Source organism: Anthonomus grandis, chromosome 2 (assembly GCF_022605725.1).
Source record: "Anthonomus grandis grandis chromosome 2, icAntGran1.3, whole genome shotgun sequence".
Lineage (NCBI taxonomy): Eukaryota > Metazoa > Arthropoda > Insecta > Coleoptera > Curculionidae > Anthonomus > Anthonomus grandis.
The window spans coordinates 21,015,237-21,037,096 of record NC_065547.1 but is presented as its reverse complement, the minus strand read 5'-3'; the positions used below and the strand labels follow the sequence as shown (position 1 = coordinate 21,037,096).

Genomic DNA, 21,860 nt, shown 5'->3' with positions numbered 1-21,860 from the left:
AAATGGTTTTTCAAAATTTGGGTAAGCTCGGACTGGTTCAGATGTCAAAATATTTTGACAAGTTTGAAAACAATTTAAAAATTCTTTAGTATGAATAACTCGTTCATTTTTCTTTAAGCAATTTGTCATTGGCTTGGTTAATTTAGCAAAATCCTTAATGAATTTCCTATAATAACCTAAAATTCCTAAAAAAGATTTTATTTGTTTTTGAGTTTTAGGAATTGGAAATTTTTGGATTGCATCGATTTTCTTAGGCTTCGGTTTGATTCCCTCAGGTGTTACTACATGTCCTAAAAAGTCAACTTCTTTTCTTAAAAATTAACTTTTATAAAGTTGAATTTTTAGATGAGCATCTCTTAGTTTCTTAAATACGAGTTTTAAATTTTGGATGTGTTATTGTAAGCTTGTACTAAACATAATTAAATCATCAATATAAATCATGCATATTTTTCGTAAATCTTTTAAAATTTCATCCATTGCACGTTGAAAGGTGGCGGGTGCATTCTTCAATCCGAATGGCATCCTTATGTATTCAAAATGACCGTTTTCTACTGTAAACGCTGTCTTGGGTATTGATTCTTTTGTTCTTTTGATTCTTTGATCTAATACATTTCTATTTGGTGGAATCTGCTTGCAAGATCCAATGTCGTAAAATATTGAGATCTTCCTAATTTATCCAGAATATCATTTATATTGGGTATATATAGTCAATATAGTATTTATAGTCAATAGTTTTATCATTGATTTTTCTATAATCAATGACTAGTCTCCATTTCTGTTGATTAAACGCATCTAATTTTTTGGGTACTATCCATATTGGAGAGCTCCAAGGACTTGTTGATGGACCTATAATTCCTTTTTCTAGCATTTCGGCAATTTGCTTCTGTACTTCCTGTTTATGAATATGTGGATATCTATATGATTTGGTATGTACAGGGTGGGCCAATTTAGACGTTTTCTTATGGGAAGTCATGTCCCTGTTAGAGATAAAAAAATTTTGACCTCCATTCTCCGGGCTCAAATTTTAAAAGAAGTTTATTGAAGCAAATGAAATTTTGCTATGGCAAACAGTTTGGCCGCTAGAGGGCGTTTCTGAAATTTGGTCATTTTCGTTTTTCGGCTATGGCTGGTGTGTTTTTAAAGATAAATGATTTCTGTAAAGACTTTCTTATAGCACTTTTAAGCGCTTAACATGCTCATGATATTTAAATTTATACAGGGTGCTTCATTATTATTTTTTTTTATTTTTTTTTTTTTTTAAATGGAATGCATATTATTTTTTTGCATTTTCTTGTAGCCCTTAAAATTCCCTTTTCAAATATATATAACACTAATAATCTAAATTTAATAGTTTACGATATATAAATAAATTTCTTAAATATTAAAAACACGTAGGTAATGACCCGCCATTTTAATCGCGTAAACGGAAGAGTAGGCGTGTTATAAGTGAAGCTTAATATTTACATAAACAAACTTGTTTTTATAATCTATGTTTTCTTGGGTATTTATATTTTGATATTAGAATCCAAAAACGTATCAATTTTTCAAAAAATTCCATATGATTAGATGTTTTATCAAATATAATGAGAATTTAAGGGCCTGCGATGTCAACGTCCTTATTAAAAATAAGTGCAGTTATTTAAGACACTCAAAGATTAAAAAAGGACGTTATAGGTTCTGTATTTTTTATTTGTGATACTTCAGTAAGCGCTTTTAAAAATCAAAAGTAAATTAAACAATAGCTCCTGTTTTATTAAATATTAATTATATTAATGGACAAATACAGTTATAAAAACAAAATAATACTGTAAAAAAATAAAAAAAAAAGTATTTATTTATTTATTTATTTTAAACTTAGAATATGAACTAACAAACAAAAAGTAAAAACCAGATTTTATTTTTTTATTGATATTTTAACTAAAACTGCAACTCTATATATTACGTACTTATAACAAGTGTTCAAACTGAGCTCCTTCCTGATCAATGCACCAGCGGCTACGTTTTTCAACATTATCAACAGCGTTTCTTAATTCAATATTTGTTATTGTTGCAAATGCATTATGTAAAGCTTCTTCCAACATTACTCTTGAAGTAATTGGCTGTTGGTATACCAAGTCTTTTATTCTTCCCCAAAGATAAAAATCTAAGGGTGTTAAGTCAGGGGATCTAGGCGGCCAACGTATTGGACCTTGATTTCCTATCCACTGCTCACCAAACTGCTCATTTAAATAATTACTGACCACTCTAGAATTGTGCGGTGGCGCACCATCCTGCTGGAAAAATATAGGATGCCTCTGCTGGGCTAGAGGCAATTCCTCTAGGAAGCGCTCAACTTGCGTTTGCAGAATTTGTAAATATCGCTCTGAATTTAACTGTCCATCATAAATATAGGGACCAATAAATCTACCACGAAATATGCCTACCCATACACTAAAACTGTAACGGCCTTGATTTCTTACAGCCACCGTTGCGTGAGGATTTGCTCGAGCCCAGGTATACCTATTATACCTATTAAAAATGCCTGCACTACTAATCGATGCTTCATCCGTCCAAATACAATTGTAGCCAAATGTTGTATCTTGACCACACTTTTGCAAATACCACCGACAGAATTACAATCTTCTATCACGATCCGCAGATCGAGCACGACTCTTGCAGAGGTCCTTGGCACACCAGGTTCTACTTCCAATTTCCGGGTGGATAGATTAGAGTTATTTTCAATTGCGCCCAAAACTGTTATATCCAATAGTTCTTGATCGTCATTTATATTATTATTAGCATTTCTTCGCGGTTTAGCAAAAGAACCAAAATTAATAAGGTTTCTTTTTAATTTCTCAAACAGCGTACTATGTGGCTGCCCCCGTTCTGGATATCGTCGTTGATATAAATTACAGGCCTCTCTTGCATTTTTATTACATTCAATAAAACATTTAATCATATTGAATTTTTCATAGTTTTGATACATTGTGATTATCACATAAAAGAAATACAAAGTAAAATAGATTATGAAAATAAGCTTGTTTATGTCAAAATGACGTATTACTCAAAGCAGTTTGACAACCGCCTACTCAACCCTTTACGCAATTGTTTCACCCGCAATTGTGTCACCCGCCTACTCTGTTTTTTAGGCGTTTTAAATGGCACGGCATTATAATTTATTGATACTTAAGAAATCTATTTATATCTCCTAAACTAATGAATTTAGATTATAAGTGTTATATATATTTGAAAAGGGAATTTTAAGGGCTACAAGAAAATGCAAAAAAATAATATGCATTCCATTAAAAAAAAAAAAAAAGAAATTAATAATGAAGCACCCTGTATAAATTTAAATATCATGAGCATGTTAAGCGCTTAAAAGTGCTATAAGAAAGTCTTTACAGAAATCATTTATCTTTAAAAACACAGCAGCCATAGCCGAAAAACGAAAATGTTCCAAATTTCAGAAACGCCCTCTAGCGGCCAAACTGTTTACCATAGCAAAATTTCATTTGCTTCAATAAACTTCTTTTAAAATTTGAGCCCGGAGAATGGAGGTCAAAATGTTTTTATCTCTAACAGGGACATGACTTCCCATAAGAAAACGTCTAAATTGGCCCACCCTGTACATACAGGTATCTCATCTGTCGTTTTTATTTCATGTTTAACATGAGGTGTAAATGTTAATTTATCTCCTGGTTTATAGAAAATATTCGAAAATTCTTGACATAGTTTTAAAATTTGTTCCCGTTCTTCTGAGTTCATATGATCAGTTCGAATAAAATCTTTTATGTTGTATTTTTTATTTTCTTTAATGATTTTAGAGTTTGAGTTATCAATTATATTATCTAAGGAGAACATTTCATAATAATTATTATTAAATGGTTCCACTGTTAAGGGTTCCGTAAACAAAACGTTTATTGTCTTATCTGTTGGGTTTTCAATTTCAACTAAGGCAAAACCATTGTTAGAAACAGATAATATGTATGGAATAAAGAGCCCATTTATTTTTCTAGGTTTGATTAAAATTTCACCTTCAGAAATACTGACTGGTATTTTCTTTATAAGTTTTTCATGTGAGTTGACTGATAAGGAAAAACTGACGTCTTCTATTTGGCGATAATAAAATGGAATATTCATTGAATGGTTTATTAAAACTTGATTAATAAGGTCAATATTTAAATTTAATTTTAGTAAATCTGAAAGTCCAATAATACCGTCATAAAAATCGTGAAAATCAAATAAAATAAAATCTATTTCATTATGTATACCATATTCTTTAAAAATTGGTATTGTAGCTTGGAATTGAGTTTCTTGGCTACCTTGGGCCTTAGCCTACCTTAGGCTGTTTTAATAGTATTTTTACTATTATATATACAATGAGGAAAGAAAGTTTCAGTAATTGATGGTTTTAAAATTGATTTATTACTACATGTATCAATAAGAAGTTTTATATTAAAATAATGAATTTTAACATATGGAAGAGAATTGTTTAATAAAATATTTATTTCAGTCAGCTTGATTTGTCTTGAGAGGCTTCTTTTATAAAATTTTCTGCTTTAGAATTATTCATATTTATGTTTTGAAAATCTTCGTTATCTTGATAAATGACGTGATAATTATCAGTATATTAATCATAATTATTATAACATTCTTCTTCTTGAAAATTTTAGAAATACTCAGGTAAATTATCATTTTCATCATAATCTTGATTATAAACTTCTACAATATAGTGAGGTTTTTGCTGATTTTAGATATTGTGTGAAATGATTTTTAAATTTCTGGAATTATACTTTGAACTTTGAATTGTTCGGTTTCTAGATGTTGTCGACATGGGTATTGGTTTTGGTAATCGACGAATTGGAATTTGATTGGGTCTGAACACATTTTTTGGTTTAACAAAAACTTGTTCGTTAGTAGGTAATCTTTGAAGTGGTAGAGTTTTAGGTCTAATATCAATAGTTGACAAGGCCATTGTGTATTTGGTGAGAATTGTTTATTTTGGAAATTTGGATTAAAATTATTATTATTAAAATTATTATTGTTTGGATAATGATTCTGATTACTATAAAATGGTTGATTATTATTATAATATGGTCTATCAACAATGAAATTTTTATTTTTATTAAAAAGATTGTTAGTATTATTAATATTACTATTGCCATATAATCTTTCAAAATTTTCGAATTCGATTACATACGCCATTGCATCTTCTAAAGAGTCTGGTTTCTTTAAATGCATATAATTTCTAAGGTTTCCGGTACAACCAGCAATAAAAGTATTTAATGATGTTTTATCATGAAGTTTAATTTGATAGGTCCTTTCTTGAACTGATGTTGTAAAATCGTTACTAATTCTTCGAGCAACACTGCTTCTTAGAAGTTGTAAACGGTTACCAAAATTAATTAAATTTTCATTTTTGAAAGATCTTGCTCTGGTTAATTCTTGGATTAAACAGTCAAGATCGCGTCTCTCTGAGAAGCATTGTATTAAAGAGGTTTTTAAATCTTCCCAGGCTAATATTTCTGTTCAATTGCCTACTAAAACTTCAGCTCTACCAATTAATTTTTCTTGAAAAGATTCAAAAGATGTGTTTCATTAATTCATCGTCATTTAAAGGACTATAACTATTATAAACACTATCACATCTGGAAATAAATTTGTTTAGGGTATTAGCATCACCATCATATGGTTTAATGTTATCTAATTTTAATTTAAATAAATGCAAGTTTACTTTGGGTTTTTCTAAGGCTACTTGGGTTGTCATTTTACAATTTTTAAATGACTTAATTAAATTTGATATATCTTAAAATTAATGCGACCAATTCGCAGCAAAAATAGTTATTTGTGCTATACAAATACTAATCAATTTACATTCAATATGTAAGAACTTAATAAATTATCCTTATTAAAACCTTAAACAGAGGGTGAAATAAGGGCAAAAAGGAAGTGGCACTTACCTTTCTCGATTCTTCTATTACTGTTCCCGTACACCACGTCAAGACCACACGGTTCTTCTATTTGGACTGTGTCTGAAGGGGTTGAGACTCCACGTTGAAGGGTTTCTTGTCCACGGTGGAAAGCACTTATCAACGGACACAATCCTACCGACTGCGCCAATTATATATTTTGTGGTGGAATTCTTATTTTTTTAAATTTTTTATTATAACTAAAAATACAGAGTGACATGATGTATTTAGATTACAGGTATAAAGAATGAGCTTAAAACTTCGATTACATATAATTATAATATATAAAGCTATAGGCTGATCTAGCAAAATAGAGGTGACTGATGAATAAGTGTTTATACTGGGCGTTTTTGACTATATAACTCATGTATACTTGTTGACAACGCTTAAGGAAATAGGCCGGTGTGGTTCCCAGAAATTGCACAATTAACACCCTGTATCTCAAAAGGGAAGCAACTTTGTTTTAATAACTTCACATCAAAATTTGGGGAAAAAAGAAAATTTGGGGAAAATATCTATAGGAAATTTTTGTCATTTATGTTTAATGATAACATAACAAGAGTGTAACAGTTATACCGAACCTTCCAATAAGATTAACAATTACTACATATTACTTTAAAAATTAACTTTTAAATGTTATGGTTAATTATAAAATTCTCTTTTAGGGATCAGAGGCATATGCAAAGGAGATAGCGGCGGTCCGTTGGTCACGAACGGAGTTCAAGTAGGAATTACCTCTTTTAGCTACAAGAGCTGCGAAGCTGGAAAACCATCAGTTTTTACTAGAATAACCTCTTTCTCGGACTGGATTACAAATAACAGCGATGTTACTTTTCTGTGAATATTATTTTTAGAATACTAAAGGAAAATAAAACAAAAAGTATTTACAAAACACTGATAATTTTTATTTTAAAATTTAAATTTGCAACAATAGTTTTTACAAGGTTCACATTTAATAACATCGATATTTTTAATACATATAATTATATTGTTTATTACGACTTTAAAAATTTATTTAAAACAGCCTAATAAATACGCTGGAATTTCTATCTACTGTGAGATATAAAAATAAACACTTAACTATTTTATGAATTTAGTTTAAGATGTACAACAATTTGATCTTAGTCTCGGCTCTAGTCTATAGATAAAAAAAATTGTCCATGATTATGATTAGTTACATAGTAATATAAAGTTTTTTCGCTTCGGTTAAATATTGAAAAAAAAAACAAATTTGTATATTTAGTAAACGGCAGAACGTATTGCCTCCCTATTCCAGTATCAAATATATCTATTAACTACAAAAATAGGTATAACACTATTTTTCCTAAAAAGTATGTTGTCAGGTTTTAGGACTATTCAAGAAATAAAGTCCAACGTTTCCATGTTAGGTCAATTATCTTTAACCCAAGATAGTTCAGGTAGGCACAACCAGGGCAAATCTTAACAAATAAAAAAATTAAATATTTCTTAGATTCTTTATGGCAGATTCAAAATTTAATAAAAGCATAGTTTAGTTAAAAAAATAATATTCAAGTTCCTAATCGTTCCTTTGACCCATTGCTGCCACGATCCCCGATTTGGGGAATTCTAATTTCTTCTTCTTTCTTAGACATTATCGTATGTGATTTTGTCGGTTTAAGATATTTTAGTGGCGCAAATATAAACGTATTTAGTTAATTATGAAGATTTGTGGCGGGGAGGTTGATCTTTTTAAATACTTATATTTTCATTACTATTTGTTGATAGATCAGTTTTGCCAAGAGTTTTTTTTTTAATTGTGGATTGACTGGACCCTTTAGCATATAAAAAAAGTATAGTTACACAAAAAATAATAAAAATGCGGTTGTAGCGGCCTTTTGTGTTCCGATACCCAAATGAGAATCGTAGCACATGTTATGTACTTTTTCCTCTCTTTTTAGAAAGGCTTCCGCTCTTTTAGAGAACTTGAGGCTTATATAGAAGATCCAGAAAATCAAAGTGAGTAGACCTACATCGACATTGTTGAAGTTCCACCAGAGCACGTAGTTTGCCTAACAGATTCTGAAGATCTAGATAGGGATATCTTACAATATTCCGTTCCCCTTGATCTTCCAGGAAATATTAAACTTCACGGCCTCGCAGATGCTAAGAGGACATCCAAATCTGATTAGCCGAAGCCAAGCTATTCTACTTCAAAACAGATAAGATTTAACACGACTTCGCAAGCGCCCAAAAGATCTGAAATTCTGGCAGTCAATCTCCAGCCTGGGAACAGGTAGAAAAAGCCAGTTCTACTGTATTGGCTAATTTAACTGAGGGCCAGTCAGTACGCGATATTTGCTGGCAAAAAATTAAAGACAAAATTCGCAGTAAATTACCAGTCGAAGTTTTGTGATCTATTCTTTGATGGGGACCTGATGATCTACATTGTTAGAGAAAGTGCAAGTTATGAAGCTTAGAATAACAGACATGAGTTCACTTTTTCTAGAGAATGTGTACCTAAATAAATTTCGAGGCATACTGGCATTGCCTAAATATTATTCCGTCCACAAAAACAAATGTATTGGTCAGAAGACAAACATAGAAATGTCTACGTGGACATAAGAAAATGCATGCTTAGAAATCGCTACCTAGAAATATACTTTTCAATGACAATTCAATTATATCGGCCAAGCCAGAAGATTGAGGCAAGCTTTATAAAGTAAGACCCATCATTAGGTTCAATAAATTATACCTGATATCTTTTAGTCGCATCCTGAGTATTGACGAACAAATTATAGGTTTACTGGTCATCCTTACTTGAATCAATTTATTAGGGAAAAGCCTCTTCGATTTGGGTTCAATCATGATGCGCAATGTGCTGCTTAAAGACAGTTTTTTGCTTTTATACTGGAGTATTTGGGGGCAAAAAATTTGAAACAAATCTATTGTGTTGCCAGTGCGAGTCTAGGGTCTTCTGTTATCTTAAAAAAAAGTGAAATGGTCAACAATCCATCTAATCACTGGTTTACTTTTTTACCAGTTATGAGCTTATGCGAGAGCTATCTGATGAGATCTGCGCGTCTGGAATAGTGCGCAATAACCGAATGGGTCCTTGTCCTTTGAAACCTTGAAGAAAAGAGGGGATATTAAGAATAAGGTTTTTAGCAGACCAACAATAAATTAGTGGTATTGTAGAAAGACAATAGCGGTGTCAAGCTCCCTATCACGAAACAAAAAAAGAACTATTTTTCCCTCAGCGCAATAGCTAAGTACAATAAATATATGGTGCTTTTAAGTGTTCATGCAGTCTATTGTATTGCCGCAAATGGTAGTCCAATATTAGACTTCAGGAGAGCTGTAGCCAAAGCTTTTTTAAGGGTGAACTCGCTTTCAGACCTAAAGAAGCTTCGAAGATCATATTTAAATATGAAAGGGAAAGGAACTCCTGAAGGCAAGCAAGGAAAATGTATGGTCGGCAAATCAAATGTACGAAAACACTCTTCTAAATGTAATGTTGGTTTACACCTTGAATGTGTAATTGCGTGGCATTTAACCTAATTGCTTTTTGTCAATATTTTGTAATCAAAATATAGCTTTTGCTAACCTTGTATTTGTGTTATTATTAAACATAGTTTTGTCATGTATTGTAGAAATATAGCTTTAGTTTAGTGAAACCCTTACGTGCCTTAAAGACTTCACATTGATATGACGCTAGACACTCTGCAAATAGGTTAATCTAGGTTAAGTCAGGATACTATCACGTTTAGTTTTAGCAGTAGTTTTTTGGAAGAGAAGTTTTATGACCCCAGTTGCGTTGCGTTAAACTTCGAAAGTTACATGGAGAGGATGAGGCATTTTTTTATTGTTAATGAGGTCCCAGATAATCGTAAGTTAAGTTATTTCATAACATTAATTGGTGGACAGACTTACGTCATCTTAAAGAATTTGATTGCTCCCGGAAATCCATCCACTTTAACATATGATGAGGTTGTAAATGTGCTAAATAAACATTTTTCTCCACTTAGACTCGTGGCCTAACGCTTTGAAGTTTATAAATTGCAGCAATTTGAAAATGAGTCTGTCTAATTTCTCTGTAAGGCCAAGAAATGCATCACAACATTGCAACTTTAACTCATTCTTAGATGAAGCTTTACGTGATAGGTTGGTCTGTGGCCTAGCCCTAGGGAAGACATTCAAAAAAAGTTATTAAGCACTGAAAATTTAACTTTGCTGAATCTTGTAAAACCGCAGTGGCTATGGAGGCTATGGTTTTTATTATAAGGCCATGAGTTAAAAAAATTGAATTTAGCCGAGCAGAGATTAAAATTTAAATGCAGTTAAAAGTCAAAACTCATCATGTTATCGATGTGGGCGTTATCACAACTAAACTACTTGTCCTGTAGCGAAGTGGAATTGTCATAGCTGTGGTAAGCAGAGTCACATTGAAAGAGTATGCCGTAATAAAAACACAGTTAAAGTTATGTCATCATCCGATGACCCACAGTGTCCTGGGGATTGTGAAGATGGTACAGAGTACTAATTGGAGAATGTCTTTATGCTCTGTGATTGACAGTTGTAATAATTTATGTAATTATAATTCTTTCGTTTCCAGATAAAGTAAAGAATTCCCAGATGTATTCACCTTAAATAGAGTTATTAAAGGTGTTAGGGCGCAGTTGGTTTTTAAGGAAAATACTACACCAGTGGTCCATAAGACATATACATACTGTACCTTATGCTTTTAACTCTCTGGTAAATCGGGAACTGGAGATGATATGGTTCAATATAAGAAATATATTGACCCCCATAAGGTATGCTGAATGGGCAAGCCCTCTGAAAGATGGTAAACGTATTAGAATTTGGGTTGATTTTAAGATAACATTAAATAGATATCTTCAGATGGATCACTATCCTTTAACTTTAATTGAAGATGATAATTGTGGTGTATTTTTGTGTAATTGATTTCAGTAATGCCTGTTTGCAACTTGAAGTTGAAAAAGATTCAAAAAAATTGCTAGTAATTAATACCCATAAAGGATTATTTTGTTATAATACCTTACCCTTTGGTGTTAAATGTGCACCAGACCAATTTCAAGCTGCTATGGATAAAATAACCCAAGGTTTAGTTAAAACAGCTTGTTATCTAGATGATGTTATTGTAGCGGGAAAAACCTTGGATGAATGTAAAAAAAATTTACTATGTTTATTTCAAAGGTTGATTGAATTCAATGTTCGTATTTAGATAAATGTTATTTGTTTTGTAAGGAAATAGACTTTCTTGGATTGACCTTAAGTGGAAAGGGAATTAAACCACTGCTTTTAAAGTAGATGCAATTTTAAAGGCCCCTATTCCAAATGATCTCACTCAATTACGTTCTTATTTAGGTCTACTTAATTTTTACAGGAAGTTCCTACCTATGATTTCAGTTGTCCTCAGTCCACTTTTTGATTTGGAAAAGAAAATTTGGAAATGCTACATTTGTGTAGTCTACAGAATGTCAGAGTGCATTCGATGAAAGTAAAAAAATGTTATCCAGTAGCAGTCTTTTAACTCATTATGATCCAAATCTTCCTATTGTAGTTTCTTTCGTATATTGTATATTCTAATATTGTAATATTCTATTGTAATTTCCATGATGCTTTGCCATATGGAGTAGGAGGTGTGTTAAGTCACATTATTAATGGTGAGGAAAAACCCATTCAATTTATTGTAAGCACATTAAACAGTATTCCATAAATTTATTTATGGTCGAAAGTTCATTCTCCATACTGATCATCAACCTCTAAAGGCGCTCTTTGGCTCTAAATCTGGTATTCCTGTGTTAGCTGCTGCTAGACTGTAGCGTTGGGCACTGCAGTTAGCAGCCTACAACTATGATATTGAGTACAAAAACCCTTCACAAATAGCTGTAGAAGATTCTCTTTCTAGGCTACCTTTAAAAGACAAATTAGCAGATAGAGTATGTTCATTGTCAGATTTTTATCAGCTTCCAATATCAAGTCTTGACATTCAACAATATACGGCTCAAGATAAGCTCTTAAATCGCGTCGCTTTTCACACAAAAAATGATTGGCCATCTGCCAATGTTGAACCGGGTCTCAAACCATACTATCAACGAAAAAATTAAACAAATTCAGAAAATGGTTGTTTGCTATGGGGCAAATGAATAATAATTCCATTTCAATTGCGCCCTGCTATATTAGAATTACTACATATTGGAACATATTGGAATGGTCCGCATGAAAATGTTGGCTACAGGTGAAGTTTGGTGGCCCCTGTTAGATTCTGATATAGAGCAATTTGTGAGGAGCTGTGAACCCTGTCAAATTTACCCCTCTTCAAAACCTGTCCAAAAACTAATAGAAATTTTGAACGAATTCATATTGATTTTTTCCAAAAAGAAAATCCCTACTTTCTTTTGATTTTTGATAACCATAGAAAATGGCTGGATGCTTACATCATTCCTTCTCTTTCTGCAGAGAATACTATTCAAAAACTACGTCACTGCTTTTTGGTCTTAGGTCTTCTAGAAGAAATAGTATCAGATAATGGACCTCCTTTCAATGGAGAAATATACAGAAGATTCTGTTCTGACAATCGCATTGAATTAATGTACATTTTCACCACCAAATCAACCACAATCAAACGGATCTGCAGAGAAACAGGTTTCTACTATAAAGAGAACTTTGACAAAAGTGCTCTCAGAGGAGATTAAGTAATAAATTATTTTTACGACATTGTTTAGATAATTTTCTTTTCTCTTATAGACCTTATACAGTAACTGGCCAAAAACCCTCTGAAATTATTTTGATACAAGCGCCAAGAACTCACCTTTCTTTACTTAGACCAGAATTTATTAAGGAAGGAAAGGTTACCAACTTATCTATTCGTACGTTTATTGAAAGTCAAAAAGTGTTAGTTTTGGTTTATAGAAATAATAAATTTTCTTGGGTACCTGGGAAAATTCAGAAAGCTCTTAGTCAAACAATATACCTAGTTTCGGTTAATAATGAGAGATGTATGCATGAACAAAAATGTATGCATGTAGATCAGCTAAAATCTTTCTGTCAGCCCCAAATTCATCGGTAGAATTACGGGTTGTCCAACTATCAGTGAGAGTTTTCAGTCTCTTTCAGGAACAAACAATACATGCTTTTATGGAGAATCTGCGCTTTTAAAAAATGATCAAACCAGTGAAGTCTTGATAAATAATAAAAACTCAAGCTTTAATAATACCCAATTCAACCATTAATTCCAACCCTATTTCATTATTACCACAATATGATTTAAGGGCATATTCTTCGATATGTACGAATAACAATGCTTCATCCCCTCTTAAGGAATATACTGATTTGGACAAGAATACTTTATTAACTCCAGTTATGTCACAAAAAAGGACTATACTACTAGAACAGGCAGAGTTAGAAAACCTCCTATTAGATTAGACTTATAGTATTGTATTTCTAAGTCGTCAAACTTGTCAATTGTCTCGTAGATTTTCTTTCTCGTTTAGTGAAACCCTAACGTCTTAAAGACATTGGTACATTTACATATGACGCTAGACACTCCGCAAATAGGTTAATCTAGGTTAAGTCAGGATACTTGTGACGGACTTACAACGACTTACGTATATCATCCGCCCCACATATGACGGTGTGTCACTTTAGCTTTAGGAAACCATAGACCTAGTTGGAAACGTTGGATCATTGTGTATTATTATTACTTATGCTTAAACGATTGTATAAGAAATCTATATTAATCTTTATTTTAATCATTTAAGTACGTGCAAATGTCTCTTGTGTTACTAAAAGAAATCGTATCCAAAAATCATACTCAAATATCAGAAATGAAAAAAAATCCCTATAGTTTTTATATCTGGAAATCTATCTTTTTTAAAATGAAAATTACAGAAAATATTAATAAAAACAGTGTTATTATGATATTAACAGCACCTGATTCCGCTTTAAAAGCAAATAATTTTTACATCTAAAGTTTACAACAAAAGCAAATATCAGTACGCATCTAAATGGAATCAAAAGTCTAACCAAAATACTTATGAATGTGTGTATCAACATTGTCACAACTAAATGCATGCATACATGGCTCATATAAGTCCACCTAAAGAAAATGGCTTTACAAAAACTTTAACACCAATTTTATTAAAAAAAAAAACGAAAACGCTTAAATGCTTCTCTTTGATTTGATTCGTTAGTTAACATTTATTTTGGTGTTTTAAACTTTAGATAAAAAAGAGATAAAAATATCTTTTTAAAGGACAGTTTTAGTTTTTAAAACTTAAAAATTACCTAATTTTTCAAATTTGGATTAGTAGTTTACAAAAAATAATAAGTAATAAGATCCTTAAAAAAAAACATACAAAATTTTTGTCATATTCTAGCTATTAGTTTTTAATATTTTCAAAATAAGACTGAAGAATAATTCTTCTGTTAAGAATTTTAGACAGGCCTAACCGATATTATAAGAGACGGTCACAGAGTTAAAAAATCTAAATAAGGGCGAATATTAAGAACTTTTTAAAATGCAATGAGTCTGATTCGGATAATTTTGTAGTTTAGTCACGTGTGTCGAACATCAACTTATTTTAGTAGGATTTTTTGGTTAGAAGGCTAATGACTTACTTCATTTTAAAGGCCTTCAAAACAACACTTTCTATGCTTAATATCAACAAATATTGTTTGGTTTCTTGAAAATATAGAAACCCAGCTAGCAAGGACTGGTCATATTAAGGTAATTATATGTTGATAACCACTGCGCCAGTAGTTCAAAAACCACCAAAAACTGACTATTGTTAGAATATTTTATGTATACTTACTCAGAGCTAACGTTATTAAGGCCATTAGTGACAAGTATGATGGGATCTGAACATAGCCGCAATTTAGGGTTAATTTTATAATTGTATGGCGAATAAGAATACATCAGACATTAATTCGCCCCAGATTTGACTGGGAAATGAATGCAGAAACTCGTTATTGTGCATGCGCCTTAACACCGTACCCAGCATATAAACGTACCATAAGTTCACATCTGTCAGCCTGGATCCATATCGGTAAGTAATTAGGGATCCGTTGGGACTACGTGATTGTAATCAGACAATGAGTGGCCTGAAAGGTTCCACGTACCCACGTGAAGGAAAACACAGATAGAAGTTGGTTCATTCGAACATCTCCTTAGAATGTCGAGTTTGGGTTCGACCTCGGGTTAAACATATTTTAAATGTGGCTATTGTGGCTTTTTAGGTACTAGAAGGAGAACCAGGATTTTACCTTCGAGCTTTGCGCCAATGAAGATAATATTTTAACTTTAGGTAGGTATATTTTTATTATTTTCTCTCTAGTTTTTTAGTTAGTGTCATGCTAGTGTATGTAATAGCCTTTATTAGTTACACTTTTTCTTTGTTTATTTAAAATTTGTTTATCTATTTTGTAGTATCAACAAGCAATGGCAAAAATTTAAGCCAAAAACACAGAAAATTAGATGTTAGGGAGGTAATTAACCAAAAAAGTTTTAAAGATATAAACATTTATATCATAATTCTTTTTTGTTTAGTTTCTTCCCTGTAGAAGACCTCAAAAACAGTAGAGTCAACTACAGGGTGGTTTCACACTGGTGAAAAAAAAAATACATTCATTCCTAGTGGGTCTGAAAGACCCAGGGCTTCACTAAAATATTATGAAGTTTCGGTAGGAAATTGATTAAAACTTCAGGTAAGTATATATAATAATTAATAATTTAATCATTTGATATTTAATAATTAATTATAATTTTATATAATCAATCATTTCATATACTTCTATTATAAAGAGCCCTTTAACACTATTCTTCAACTTATTATTTCTCTAAAGATGATTATTTTTAAATGTATTATTTTAGAACTGTTTCCACTGTGGGAACTTTACTACCTGAAGTTTCATCCGAGACATCACCGAGTGCCACTTCAACATCAGGGATAGGAAAAAACAAGGAAAAGAGTAAGTTTGTGGATATTGTCATTTTTATTAGGTTTTTAAAAGCTAGTTATAATATCAATAATATCCAAATTTTCTAACTATTTTATGGAATATACTGAATTCTCTAAAATAACCTATCTGTATTAAACAATAATCATACAATTAAAAAAAAAATAGGTAAGAAATTCCCACTTTAAAGGTAGGTTAAGAGTAAAGAGGAAATTCCCACTTTAAATTCCTGATTTCCCTGGCGTTGCTACTTATATAGGGCCAAAGCAAATTACCGTTACCTAATAACATTAATTTTTTTTTTAATAATAAGGTGAAAATGTAGGTAGCGTCAAGTAAGGTTATTGTCTGCGTGCAGTATTTTATAATTTCTGCTTTAAAAAAAGATCGCAGATTGCCTTATGTATAAAAATTTTTTATTGATGTTTCTTGTTTTGCGTTAATGTTATTAATGTTCCTGGTCATTGTTATCTGTATATGTGCAATGGAGGCTGTTAGTCATAAGTTTTACGAAAACCTCTAAATTTGTTATATTAGCCTTGATAAAGACGAAAAATATATATTGTCGAAATGTCGGCCAATTAAAAACTTGAGGTTTGATTTGTTGTCTCTAATCCCGCTACCTACATTTTCACCATAATAACTAATTGAGGGACACTATACTCTGTCAACATGCATTATTTACTAACATATTTTATAAAATTTTAGAAACTTTCTGGTAACAAGGATGAGGAAGTCTAAAAGGCTATTTTAAAATGCCTTCAACCTATAGAAAATAAGCCTGATGAAGTTGACTTTACTGGTTTTTACTTGTTGGCTTTTAGTCCTGATGGGAAAGGGTCTGAGCGACACCCCTTAGGAAGTAAGGCCTCTGGGCTAAAAAAATATAATAACAATTGTCGTGACATCATGAAATGTTGGCTGGGAGAAAATGCCATAAGAGATCTGAAGAGAGTATTTACCAGTAACGCTGTGAAATATTGATATAATTTTATTCAATTTTCGGTCGTTTCTGTGTGATCTTGTTGTTGTAAAGGAACCCCGTTAATATGCCGGTTAAGGATTGTGCCCCGGGATGCTGCGGAAATCACGATAATGAACCGAAAGTTAAGTGACTAGACAAATGTGTAACAGCGCGCACGACGCGTTTGGTGTGTTTTATTACAAGTCAATACGCATCTTTACAAAAACACCAAAGTTTGTACATTTCATTTTGCTTCTGGATGTATTGTATAGATACATTCCATGACGGATGCTATTACAGGTTGAATTATTTCAGTTACTTTGAAAAAACCTCGCTTGAAGGAAAATGATCATTTTTCCAAATTGTCCTAATTACTATTCAAAAAATCAATTATTTCGTAAAAGTTGAGATGAAAAATCTAAGCAACTAGAGAAGCTACAATTTCTTAAGGCATAAGAAAAAAGTAAGGAAGATTACCTTGCTTTTATAAAGACCAGTTGTTTTATACTTTTGAAAAGTGTTTCAAAGTATTCAAAAATGTTCATATTAAAGAAGAGCGGTTTTCAATAAAGGATTTTCCCACAAATTCCAAAAACACTATTGAAAATTTGATATTGTTTAATCTATACTATAAACCTGCCCCTATTATAACATGGGCAATTGATATGGATTCCAATTTAAAGCTAGTCATTTTTTTGGGTATAAATTTATAATTCAAAATCCATTTAAAATAAGTACTTTGAGTACTAGACAACATTATAGAGACAATTGATAATACAATGATGTCATTCCCTTTGAGTGTACATAATAATCTAGCCACTGAGTTTCCAACTAGTACTAGCGGTGGCACCGAGGGTGACGCATTGCTTGCCGAGCCTGATTCAAATCAACTTAAATCCGAAAAATAAAACAAATTTAAAATTTGTTACTGATATTCTTTTAAATCTTAATGGCTCAGTTAAATTTACAGATACTCTAATTTGTTTTAGAACAATTGACTTTGCTTCGTGCTTCAAAAGAGAGGTAGAGGTGAGTAACTTCTTGGGTTGTTGAGTTACCTATCTTCTATTGGGTCAGTACCCAGTATATATGCTCCATTTTATTAACTATTAGCCCTATCTCATACAAATATTTAAGAAATCATGCTCCTATTAATTTAACACTATTAAATCTATATGTAATAAATTTGTGACCTATCCACATATTGATGAGAGACATTGTTTTATAACTTATGCTCATAATATTCATCCATATTTAACAGAAAAAGACAAATACGTTGCGTTGCTTTTCGATGAAATTCATATTGAGCCTTATTTAGATTACAATGCTGAAAATACAGTAGGAACGTAGTAAATAATCATAATTTAGGAAAATCTGCAGTGGCATTTATGATAACCATTCCATGCTCAAACTTTAAAGGAATGTCGTTAAAACCTTCCGTTAGAACCTTTTTTAAATATTATATCGAGAAAAACGACACGAATTTAGTTTTCTGATTCATCCGACAAGCACACGTACATTTTTACGCGAACAGTGACACAATCCAAAAAGTGCTTCAAATTCTGTATTTTTTTTGTGAATAGTGACACATTACAGATTACCACAGTCTTTTTGATATAGAAATTCCATTACATTTTTAGCTCTTATTATATAATTATCATAATTATGTTTAAAAACATTTAAAAAGTTTTCAATATATTCAAAAACAGTGACACATTTTAGTTTATTAAACAAAAAAAAATTATATTTAAACCCCGGTTTAAAAAAATAATGATATAAAGTTACAAAAAGATTAGAGTTTTTTACATAAATTATTTGATCTCAGGGGATTTTATCCAAATAAAAGCAGGTGTAGCCCAAGGTGCCCCGCTATCACCGATCGTTTTCAACATTTATCAAACAGATATTCCTAAAAATAACGACACTCTGAATTAGCTCTCTATGCAGATGATACATGCATCATCTCCACTGGAAAAAACGATAAAACCATAACAAAAAATCTACACTCACCTTGATAAAATACTAAAATGGGCTGAAAAATGGAAAATAAAAATAAACTCAAAACAGAGGCCATTCTAGTATCCAGAAAAAGGAACAGAGAGATCACTAACATAAAAATAAATAATATCCCAATCCCCTGAAAAACTGAAATCAAATATCTAGGACTTTATTTCGACAGACCTAGGACGTTTCAAGAATCACCTTAAAAAAAATTAATGAATGCCAAGGAATTGTCCAAATGCTAAAACCTTTCCTAAACTGTAAAAGTAAATTAAATCTAAAGAACAAACTATTATTATATAAGCAAAACCTAAACTACTATATGGCTCTACAATATAAAAAATGTAACAGAAACTTCATTAAAGAGACTACAAATCTTTCAAAATAAAACATTAACACTCGTGACTGGCGCAGAAAATTTATTAGTAGAAGTATGAGTAGAAGACCTACATGCAGATCTTACAATAGAAACAATTAAAGAATTCATAAACAAAAAACACATAAAATTCAAAGAAAACTTAAAAAATATTAAAAACGATAAAATAAAAACTTCACACTGAACACATCGCACACTCATTGGGGAATAGCGTCTAGTCCGAACTCTATCAAAACCTCATCCCTATCTATCTCTCCCCATCCTAAACCTATCATAACTTGAAAAAAATCCTCCCCAATCTAACCATACTTTCGGCACCAAGATGCCAACAATACTGAAAAAACATTGGCTTATATTCTCCCCGCATTTAACAAAAAATGCCGCATGAACGCAGCTAAAGCAATTGGCTATGCTGCAAAATTCGAGTCAGAACAAACGGGGATCAATGTCAGAAGCTCATGGCGGATAGTCAAGGTGAACGTCGCACGCTGTTGTCACCTGCTAACGCCGTCAAACAAGCCCTCCACCTTCTTTCCATATTAAGTGCATTTCTTAAATAAAGAAGTGGTTCACGATGGACTTGTTTGTTTAATTCATCTATGAAAATACAATCTACAAAATACCCTTGCTGTTCTCAGCAGCAGAGACACAACACAATTTGGTGATCCAGCAGCAGCAACATAAATTTTGTTCACATCGAGCGGATTTCAAGATTTTCCGGCGATAAAAGTGCAGTCTGGGAGGTCAGTAGCCACAACAGATTAAGACAAATAGCAAGGCCGCCTCTACAACGCCAACAAACAATTTTACAAGACAAAGGGACAAATTACCCATAAGTATCCTTTTTAAACATAACCAAGGATTGAAGGTAAGCCTTTGTTCATCACTTTGCATGTCATTGGTCAATCACGGGAAAAGAAGTGCTCCTGTAATATCGGATTGCAGTTCAAGCTGTGTGACTTCGCCCGCATTAACGCATTGAAAAATAGTCAGTAATTAGTATTAAAAGAGGCGTTAATACTTATTAATCGCATTTCAATTCATATATTACGTAGCCAAGTGTCGTATTAGTGTTGCCAAGTCGCCATTATTTACAGATATTACAATTTCACACTGCACATAGCTACGTTCTAATATTATTGTAATTTCATACCCACTACTGTTTTCCAGAATCTATGCAGATATATTCATAATGACGTTTTATTTAGTTAGTTTTTTATACATAATCACAATCAGCTACATTCATATTTATCTTATCGCATATAGGCTAAATCTTAGCGTATACAATTAGAATTTGTAAAGAAATTCCAATAGTACAATTCTTGTTGAGATTTTCATAATGGCACCAAGAAAAGGAGCAAAGGGTAGAAACGGGTTAGATGAAAATGAAACACTATCCCAAATTCAAAATCTAGTAAGAGGGGTCTTAGGAATTTCTTAAGGATATGTTAATTTGGCAACGTCGCCCATAATATTGACAGATGTTAATCAGCTGTTGTAAAAAAGAGAGGGTTATCGATTAGTAGAATAATTGTCTGTATTCGACCTATTAACCCAGGTTTTTCGCGTTACATTTTTTGTTGGTATTTTGTCTGTTAAAGAATCCGTAGGGTGGATTGTACCCGGATTGAACTTACTTTTGTTTTTCATTACAATTTTATTACGGTGTGTATTTCACAAAGTTTGTGTTATGTTTTGATCGGACATTTGAACTCGTTATATGGTGCTTTATAGTCGAGAGAAATAAGTGTTTTATTTTTTCCTAATTGCAAATTCTTCTTTTGCGAACCGACGTGAACCTTTAAGCGGGTAGCTTTCTGGGGCGCGCTCTATCATAGTGGCGACCGTGACAGGACTACAGAAGTGGCCATTTCAGTTGAAATTGTGAGGTTATGAAGCCCTTCGTGACTTGTTGATTTTGTGCATTAGTAAGTACCGATACAGTCATTACCCGCCGTTTTTTCGTGCAAAAGTTGATCCTTTACTTTTCGAGAAACGTGCGTAAACGGATTAGTATTTTTTGAAGTGAACTTATAGTTAAACATTACGCGGTCGTGCGAGTTTTGAACAAGGTTTAGACTGGACTGGTTTACCGTTTAGTTTTAGTCTATTTTGTCTTCTGCCGTTATGGAGCAGCTGAAGCAGAATATAAAAGTTTCACGGTCTATGTTCACTAAGAATAGCAATGAATTAGAACAGCTACTAAAAAACGGAAACAGTGTTACAAAAATTAAGGTCCTGTTCGACTTGTTGACTTCCAAATCCGATAACCTCAGGGCTCTGGAGTGGACAAGTGTACACTCTTTTACTCATGGATGATGAGGTCACTGAAGAAGTTTTATTTAATGAGCTGGAGACCAAGGAGAAGTACAGGAAAAGCTATGTGCTCCAATTTAACGAGTACCACGCCAAGGCAACAGGCGTAGGTGAAAGTGAACATGCAGAATCTAGTTCATCCATATCAAGCAGAAGTCATGGTAGGAGAAATTTTAAACTTCCTGTTATACAATTTAGAACTTTCGATGGCAATATTGAACAGCTTCACTTCTTGGTTTGAGTTGGGATACTCACGAAGATTTTTTATGTAAAATAATTCATGATACTTTAAGCCTAACGACAAAGAAGACTTGGA

The 21,860-nt window shown here is 32.2% G+C and overlaps 2 protein-coding genes across 8 annotated transcripts in view; one reads left to right on the top strand and one right to left on the bottom strand.

Moving 5' to 3' along the window:
• The window catches only part of LOC126749122 (brachyurin-like), a 63,558-nt gene extending 56,724 nt beyond the window's left edge, over positions 1–6,834 (top strand). Inside the window, exon 5 of the mRNA XM_050458774.1 lies at positions 6,614–6,834. Within this exon, the coding sequence (XP_050314731.1) occupies positions 6,614–6,789 (176 nt within the window). The 3' untranslated portion in view covers positions 6,790–6,834. The remainder of the gene's footprint in view (positions 1–6,613) is intronic.
• LOC126748915 (biotin--protein ligase) overlaps positions 6,832–21,860 on the bottom strand; it is a 227,154-nt gene continuing 212,125 nt past the window's right edge. For 5 of the 7 annotated variants that reach the window (XM_050458459.1, XM_050458494.1, XM_050458466.1 and 2 more), the window contains one exon: positions 6,832–10,742. The gene's annotated coding sequence lies outside the window, so the exon portion shown is untranslated. The remainder of the gene's footprint in view (positions 10,743–21,860) is intronic. The other 2 variants (XR_007664835.1, XM_050458478.1) reach the window with 2 other exon arrangements.